At 61.5% G+C, this 8,306-nt stretch overlaps 1 protein-coding gene across 3 annotated transcripts; it reads right to left on the reverse strand.

Annotated features, from left to right (window-relative positions):
• Nucleotides 1–8,015, reverse strand: NLRP6 (NLR family pyrin domain containing 6). Of its 3 annotated transcripts, none has more exons than XM_017885793.1 (8): nt 7,431–8,012; nt 6,442–6,722; nt 6,177–6,215; nt 4,204–5,965; nt 3,261–3,356; nt 1,900–2,070; nt 1,658–1,825; nt 1–1,115 (listed from the first exon to the last, which is right to left on the reverse strand). In XM_017885793.1, the coding sequence occupies exons 1-8, from the start codon at nt 7,457–7,459 to the stop codon at nt 977–979; spliced, it is 2,685 nt and encodes an 894-aa protein (XP_017741282.1). In that variant the 5' UTR covers nt 7,460–8,012; the 3' UTR covers nt 1–976. The 3 variants fall into 3 exon arrangements, with proteins under 3 accessions (XP_017741282.1, XP_017741283.1, XP_017741284.1); XM_017885794.1 differs by having other exon boundaries at nt 2–1,115; nt 3,261–3,353; nt 7,431–8,010; XM_017885795.1 differs by having other exon boundaries at nt 998–1,115; nt 1,905–2,070; nt 7,431–8,015.
• Between the last annotated feature and the right edge of the window lie 291 nt (nt 8,016–8,306).

Below are 8,306 nucleotides of genomic sequence, written 5' to 3' on the forward strand. Positions count from 1 at the left end.
CTCAAAAAAAAAGAAAAAAAAAAAAAGTGGATTATAGTACGGGATTTCCCCTGGGAAGTGATGGGGCTGAATCTAGAGTTTCCCCCACCTCCCACTCAGACTGGAGTCTCAGCAGCCCAGCAGGGTTGAGCAGAGAATACTCCAGGATTCAAGGACCATCTGCTGCTGGTCCTGTCCATCAAGGCCCTTGTCGCAGCGCTTTCTGCAGTCAGCCTGCCCCGTGAGACTCACTTTCCTCATTGAGGAACTGGGGGCCACCATCCTGCCCTGTCAAAGTGGGATGCTGGAAAGACTGTGAGCACCGACCTGGATTGTACCATGCCCGGCCAGGTGTAATAGAAGCCAACAGAAGTGAGTGCACAGGAGAATTTACCATCAGTGCATGGGGCTGCTCACCCACCACGTGGTCATGCCTCCCACCCAGCACGGGGTTCTGCTCTGTCTCTCCCCTGCGCTAGTCTCCCTTCCCAAAGATCTCAGACACTGGACACCTCTGGGCCTGGGCCACAGCCTCAGGGATGGTCGCATTCCTAACAGGGAGGGACGGTGACCTGCCTACCTTCACTCTACAGGGGCACAGTCCTGGGGGCTGCTGGGCCACACTGCAGATGGGGGTCGGGCAGAGAAGGGTCATTGTGCCCCAGGTAGGAGCTCTCACCATCATTATTGTGGCTTGGGTTGGTTGCGGGGTGTCTTCAAGGGGAATGGCTGGGGGGGCCCAGGAGAGGAAGGTGGGTGCAGTAGTGGTGGGGCTGGGGGAGAAGGGGTCCCCCAGAGTATGGAGAGAGGGGCAGATCTGGACCTGTCCTGGACGGGGCAGGGTGCCATGTCTGGGCCTCCCACATGCCTGTCCAGGGCCTCTCAGCTCAGAAGTTTCCCAGAGGCTGAGAGCAATGTCCTCCCACCCTTGGAATGGGCCGTTCTCTCCATAGGGACTTTGACTAGCGTCTTCCACCCTGCTCTGGCCACCAGTGCCTCAGAAGGTTGAGATGACTTCCTTGGGAGGTTCTGGGTGGCCGTCCAGCGCTGGGTGTGCGATGACCAGATCTGGCTTTACTCTCTTCACAGCCTGAAGCTCCTGTAGTGACTGCTCACTCAGCTCCACAGAGGTCAGACTGCAGCCACACACACAGAGCAGAAGCAGGGTCAGCAGTGGGGGAAAGCAGCCAGGGCTTTCAGGCAGGGCTGTGGGAGCAGCCAGGGCTTGCGGGCAGTGCTGTGGGAGCAGCCGGGCTGCGGGCAGGGCTGTGGGAGCAGCCCGGCTGCGGTCAGTGATGGGGCTGTCGGCTTAGCTGTGCCACAGACACTCAGGGACAGGCGGTATCAGCTGAGAGATTTGTCAGAGGCTGGGGGAGGGGCAGAGGCCGGGCCTTGGGGGTGGCAAAAGGGTATCGGGGCCACTGGCCCAGGGTGTGGCCATGTGCACCAGACAACAGATAAACATTTGGTCAGGCAAAGTGGTCAAGGCCCGGAGCTGTGGCCAGGGTCAGAGGGCAGGCCTGTCAGGGCCGGGCTCCCAGGTGGGTGTTTGAGTTCTGTCACATGGGCGGTCTCTGGGAGGGGCTCCTCTTCAGGGTTCAGGGGAAGCCCCCAGGCACCCACCCCCACCTGGGTTGACAGGCTGTGTCCCCAGCACCCTTCCCACCCCTGCCTCCACCTGAGGGTCTGCAGGCCGCATCCCTGGTGCTGCAGGATTGCACACAGGTAGGTCACCATGGGGGCAGGCAGTTGGCAGCCGCTGAGATCCAAGGTGGTCAGGGCGGGGCTCTGCCGAAGCATACCCACCAGGTACTGGAGCCCTTGCTGGGAGCTGGGCAGCTGTACCCTGTGGGAGGGCAGACCTCAGGAGCTGCTGGGGTGGTGGGGGCCTCCCATGGTCCCTCCCAAGCCAGGCCTCACCTGACCGTCTGCACCCTGCACTGGGGCCAGGCTAGGCCCTCACTCAGCATACGCAGTCCTGCCTCACTGAGCCTGTTGTGGAGGAGGCCCAGTTCTGTCAGTGCCGGAGCTGCCCTCAGGGCCTCAGAGAGGTCTCGGCAGACTGCGTCAGGGACTTTGCAGTGGGACAGCCTGTGGTCAAGAAGCACCTAGATTTACCTGCGGGCGCCTCAGCCACCACACCAACTCCAACTGGACAAACTGCCCGCTCCCCAGTGGCCCAAGGTTCAGCTGAGAGATGTGTTGGCACCACATCCCTCCCTGGACCCCGCAGAGCCTGCCCTGCCCTTTGTCACCACGCACCCCCGGGAGCTGTGTCCATTTCTCCCTACAACACTCTACGAGCTCTTCGGTGAGCTGAGACGTGTTTCAACATGTTTGCTGCACAATGGTCCACCCAGCTGAGGAGGTGGCCGACTCAGTTTATTTCGTCAGCCAGTCCCCATGGTTGCTGCACAATGGTCCACCCAGCTGAGGAGGTGCCGACTCAGTTTATTTCGTCAGCCAGTCCCCATGGTTGGGGAGTTGTGGTGTTTCTCCTTTTTTTTCTTCTTGCCAGTATAAATAATGGTGTGCTGAACATCTTAGTTTACCAGCAGAATTGCTGGGCCAAATGCAATCACCTTTTTGGCTCTTATGTTTATGTCCAGATTGCCACACCCCAACCCCCATACCAAGCTAATCTGCTGAGTCGCCATCCATGTAGGATGTACCTGTTTCATCATCAGTACTAGTTCCTAGATTTTCTCTTCCTTTCTGCTCACTTGGTGGTAGCTAAGAGTGACTGGAAAGTTATTGCCATGTAAGAACTGTACATGTGTGGCCACATTAAATCTCACCCCAGCTCTCTAGATCTACTGGCTCCATTTCACAGGGGAGGAAATGGAAGCTTGGACAGATGGACTTGCCACTGGGCACACAGAAGCAGGCTGGGATTTGCAGACAGCCTGACTTCGGAGCCTGGGCTTGAACGCCTTCCTCCACTGCTTCTAAGAACCCAGCAGTTTCCAACTGCAGCCTTCCTTCAGAAGGAAAATACACTCTTGCCTTCTCTAATCCCTCCCTCAGTACACTTCTCTGCTTTCCACTCACACCAGGACCAACCTTTTCCTACCAGTACCTAACCTGGTAATGAAGCTCCAGACCCCCACCCCCTCCTCCCTCCACTCTGTGTGAGGAGAGCCTGCCAGTCCCAGCAACCACAGGCCTCAGGCTCTGGCCTGACCCCTCAGCCTTCTTTCCTAGGCCACACTTCTGTCTCTGCCCAGGGCATCCTGCTCTCAGTCTGCTCCACAGGAAGGGCTGGGGGCGTGGCCACTCACGTGAGGCTGGTCAGACGGCACAGCGGGTCAGTCATTGCCTGAAAGAGTGGATGAAGAAGGGAGGCTGGCAGTTGTTTTGTAGTGCCTCGAGAACTGCTGGGAGAGAGAGGAAGGTGAAGCCCACCCTGCCCCTCACAGTGCCCCCCAGAAAGGACTCCTGCCTATCTCTAGTCCTGGGGTCTCAGAGCTGCCCCTCCTCCTCACCTCCATGCTGAGCCACTCCCTTCACACTGCCCCCGCCAAACCCAGAGCACAACCACTCATCTGTGGCCCAGGTACCATCTCCCTGGGGTGTCTGAGTATCACTCACATCCCCCACATGGGTCTTTGTGTCCCCAGGCCCAGTCCCTGCCAACATCGTGACATTCATCCTCTCAACAGATGCCAAGCACCTGGGCAGGGGCTGAATTGGAGCTAAATTCAAGGGAACTCTGGCAAAAGCCTTGCCCGGGAGGAGCTGAGGGTCTGGTGGAGGTGTGGGGCAGATGTCATAGCAGGATGGTCAAAAGGGCACTTCTGGAACCAGTTGGGTCCCCAGCCAGCTGGGGGAGCCAGGGCAGACTTGCAGGACAGGCAGCAAACTGAGAATATTCTAGGTGGAGGGAAGGGCAAGTGCAGAGGCTCAGGACAGAGGGCATCGTGTGTTCCAGAACTTATTGTCAGAACATATAATGGGAAGAAGGGCTGGGCCAGAGCTGTAGGGCCATACGAGGAAGTTTTCATAGGTTGTGGGTGGCTGAGGGTGGGCATGGTGAGGACACCCTGGGGAAGAAGAAGGCAACTCAGTGGTTGCCTTGCAAGGGGGTGGTCAAAGTCTCCCCTTTTGGGGAGCCAAAGTCTGGTCTGGACGTGCTCCCCATGCCAGATGGACACTGAGGTGCACAGGTTTGCACCGGCACACACACCTCACACACAAGAGAGCATCTCTGCCCTGGAGACGCACCTGCTGCCACCCAGGCTGGCCTGCAGCCGCTTCCCCAGGCTCTTCTTCTTCTTCTCCTGCGCAGTAACCAGTCTGCAGCTGATCAGCCGCAGTGCCTGTCCAGCAGGGCAGCACCTCACGCAATAGCTCAGAACAGCCACGTCCATGCGGCAGAAGCGCACTCCCTGCAGCGCCAGCTCCGGGAGCCGGCACAGGGCTTGGCGCACAAACGCGTCCTCCTGCGTCTCGTACAGGCAGTACAGCAACTCCAGTGGGTAGTTGGGCTCCTCTCCCTCCTCCTCCTCCTCCTCTGGCTCTTCCGTGTCCTCGAGTCCTTTGGTCTCCTCGGTCACCTCTGGTGCCACTCCGGGGCAGCCCTGCCCCTGTCCCTGCACCCACCGCAGGGCCTCCTGCTTCACACGCTCTGAGACCACGCAGCCGAAGTGGCGCTCGATGTCGCGCATCCGCTCCGCGCTCAGCAGTCCGAAGAGGAAGCGCGTGGTGAGCACCAAGTGGCTATGCGGCTGGGAGTCCCCACGCAGGAGTGTCCCAACGCCGCCAGCCGCGGTCCTGGGCACCCCCTCGTCCTCCAGCAGGTAGGACAGTGCCGCGAGGAACTCCTGGAAGCTCTGGTCGATGAACTGGTAGGTGACCTCCGTCTCCAGCACGCCAGGCAGCTCTTTTTTGCTGAGAAACAGCGTCTGGACTTTGGAGCCACGAAGCTCCAGTTGCTCCAGTTGCTTCTCGGCAAACTGCGCCCTGCGTCCGAGGACGCCCTCGCGGGCCAGGCGGCACAGATTGCGCAGGTCGCCCTGCACCCGGGGCCCGTCGGCTACCGGAGCCGAGCTCAGCACGCTGGCGATGAAAAGCAGGTACACGGACGTGGTGGTCTTGGACGTGCGCGACAGGTCCCGGCCGAGCTCCAGCTGCTGGCGCAGCACGGTGCACACGATCCAGCACACGAAGGGCACGAAGCACAGCGCGAACAGCGTTTCGTTCTCCTTCACGAAGCGGTAGGCGCGCTCGGCCCTCCTCTCGTCCTGGAAGAACTTGTAGAAATACTTCTTCTTGTCCTTGTCAGAGAAGCCGCGCACCTCGGCGCACTGCGGGGAACCCAGGCGGCCCTGCAGCCTCCCGGGGGCCGCGGCGCGCGTGGTCACGAGCAGGAGGGCCGTGGGCAGCAGCGCCTTACTCAGCAGCCCGCCCAGCACCCGCGCACCACTCGCCGCCTCGAAGGGGTCTGTGCAGGGCGCGGCCTCGGGGCCCTCCAGCGCCGGCAGCTCGTCCGCGCCGTCCAGGATGAAGAGCAGCCGCTGCGGTTGTGCCAGCATCTGCGGCACCGGCGCGCCGCGGTCGGGGCACTGGTCCAGGATCAGGTCAGCCAGGCTGCGCGTGCCCGGCCGCTCCAGCAGCTCGCCGCAGGGCATGAAGAAGGCGAAGTCCACCTGGCCCTGGTACAGCTTGCCCGCCGCCCAGTCGTACAGGATCTTTTTGGCCGCCATGGTCTTGCCGATGCCCGCCGGGCCCTGCAGCACCACGGTCAGCGGCTGCCGGCCCTCCTCGTCGCCGCGGAAGAGGCGGTTGAAAGTGTGCGTGTCCGAGCGCCGCGCGCGCCCCGGCTCGGGCTCCTCCGCAGGCCCCAGCGCCTCCTCCTCCGGGGCGGCGCTCTCGGGCGCGATGAGCAGCTTGGTGAAGCGCTTGGTGATCTTCACGGAGCGGGCGTTCCTCTCCTTCACCCGGGCGTGCAGCTGCAGCACGTGCTCCCGGTACTTCTTCTTGTACTCTGGGCGCAGCGGGAGACAGCGCGTGGACAGGGGTCGGCGGTGGGGCAGGCTGCGCCCTCGGGGAGCCCACGCCCTCCCCGGCTCTGCTCAGGCCTCAGTTTCCTCTACTGGACCACGGCCCACGCCCCTGGCGGCCCTCCCACCCCGGTCCTCCCCCAGACCCTCCAAGTGGGGTTGGGACACGCGTGCCCCCCAGCAAGAGAGACCCACCGGACACGGAGAGCAGCGCCACGGAGCCGAGCCCGAGCCCTGGAAGGGAAACTGGGGTGAGGTTCCGCCGAGGGCAGGGAACGGGGAAGGCGCCATTGGGGTCCGAGTCACCCTGAGGAGCACGCAGGGTCCTACCTCCGGGGCCCGCGAATTTGTGGATAAAACGCGCGGGGGTCGGGGGCCGCGCCGGGGCTTCTCGGGGAAGCCGGGAGGAAGGCGGCCCAGCCTCTGTCCAGACAGGAGGGACCTCCCGCCCGGAACTCACGCCTCAGCCGCTGCTCCTGGAGCTGCGCCGCCACGTCGCGCGCGTCCGCCCTCTTGAGGGTCTTGCGGGCCACCTCCAGCGCAGGCTCCGGGCCATAGAACTGGGTCAGCTGCTCCGCGAGGTCCACGGCGTCCGCGCGCTCCAGCCGCCCCCACGGGATGCTGCGTCCGTCCGGGCCCACGTCGCGCAGCTTGTGGCGGAAGCGCTTCAGCTGCTCTTGGCTCAGTTCCTCCAGTGCAGCCAGGAGCAGCTCGCGGGCCACCGCGAGGCGCAGCCCCGTGCTGGAGACGGGCGGGCGTGGGTCATCTGGGAGCGGCCCTCAGGTGACCCCCGCCCACCCCGACTCTGGCGTTCGAGAACCCACCGCGCGCAGGGCCTCAGGGAGCCCCGGGCCAAGCTGGATCCATGGGGTGGGGGAAGGGGGCAATGGGGAGTGACCCCAGACTTTGCCCTCCTCCGTCCCCGGACCCGGGTCGGGGCATCTTGGTGTTCTTCGCCCTCTGAGGGTGAAGTGGGCACTGGCCACCGCCGACCTGAGCTCTGGGGGGCACCTTCCTCCCCTGCACCTCCCTTTCTGCTTCTGTTCTTCCATACCCCAGGCCAGGTCATGTGCCCTGAGGAAAGTATTTCCAAGAGACCCTGAACTCTCTTTCCTCCCTTTCCTTCTTTTCCCTCTCTTCCCGAGCCCGAAGCAGAACTGGCCTTTATGGCAGCAGACACTGCCAGGCCCAGGCTGTATTCCTGGGGTCCCCACCTGGCTGCCTTTTGGTGAGGCCCAGCTTGGGGGCCTTGCACCAGGGCCTGAGTCTGAGCCTCTGGTGGGGAACAGACTCCACAAATGCCCTCTGTGAAGAAGCAGTCCTTAGACTCCTGAGCCTGGGGGTGAGGGTGGGGAAGGATGTGGACAAGGGTGGTCAGCGGGTGAGGTGGAGGCCCCAGAGGGCTGAGACCAGCTGATTCCCAGTGACCACCCTGGGGCCAGCACTCACCTGGAGCAGGGGGCCTCTGGCTGGTCCATGGGGTCTCTTCCTCCCTGGCTCTAACACTTCTGGGCAGAGGTGGGGGTCAGAGAGGTGATTCCTTCACAGGCTGAGATGGAGCCAAGCCTTAGAGGTTGTCCAGCCCGGTCCATTCCCTGGGTCCACACACCCCAGCTCAGCTGGCACGAGATGCCATGGGGCCCCGTGGCACACACATCATTGCCCTTTAAGGGCTCGGCTTGGTGACCTTTGATTTTCTTACTTCTTCATTCCATTAATGTTCCCCTGGGTGTGGCATCGGGGCATGGCTGTGAGCAGGCAGCTGCAGAGCAAGGTGGGTTGCGTGAAGGAGGTGACTGGCTCAGAGCCTCCCCGAGGCTTCCCTCCTCATCTTCAGAGGCAGCAGCTTCGGTGCCACACTGTGCCATGTTGGCATCTAGTCACCCTCTGCTTCAACTTATGGCATTCAGGGAGACATTTAGGCCCACCTGGAAAATGAAGGATCTTGTTCCTTTACTTTCTCAATAAACTTGCTTTCACTTTATGGATTTGCCTCATATTCTTTCATGTGCAAGATCCAAGAACCCTCTTTTGGGGTCGGATTGGGACTCCTTTCTGGTAACATCGTTCTGTCAAACCACAGAAGGGATGATCCTGAGGAGACCCCTGACCCAAAGGAAATAGACTGCAGCACAAATTGGCCAACTTTGGATAAGTGGTGGGTACCCGAGTAAAGGATGGGATTGCGTTAGAGGCCCAGCTTAGGGGAGTTAGAGTCTCTCCTAAGACCAAGAGGGTTAAAGGCCTCTGTTTTGTTTTGTTTTGTTTTTTTCCGATACAGAGTTTCGCTCTTGTTGCCCAGGCTGGAGTGCAGTGGCGTGATCT

The sequence above is a fragment of the Rhinopithecus bieti genome, unplaced genomic scaffold (assembly GCF_001698545.2).
Source record: "Rhinopithecus bieti isolate Rb0 unplaced genomic scaffold, ASM169854v2 scaffold_15794, whole genome shotgun sequence".
Taxonomy (NCBI): domain Eukaryota; kingdom Metazoa; phylum Chordata; class Mammalia; order Primates; family Cercopithecidae; genus Rhinopithecus; species Rhinopithecus bieti.

Coding starts and splice junctions, on each gene's coding strand:
- NLRP6 (XM_017885793.1), bottom strand. CDS start 7,459: ATGGACCAGCCAGAGGCCCCCTGCTCCAG. Junction 6,216..6,441: donor CCAGGAGCAGCGGCTGAGGC/GTGAGTTCCGGG, acceptor TTTCCCTTCCAG/GGCTCGGGCTCGGCTCCGTG. Junction 1,826..1,899: donor TGCAGGGTGCAGACGGTCAG/GTGAGGCCTGGC, acceptor GCCCTCCCACAG/GGTACAGCTGCCCAGCTCCC.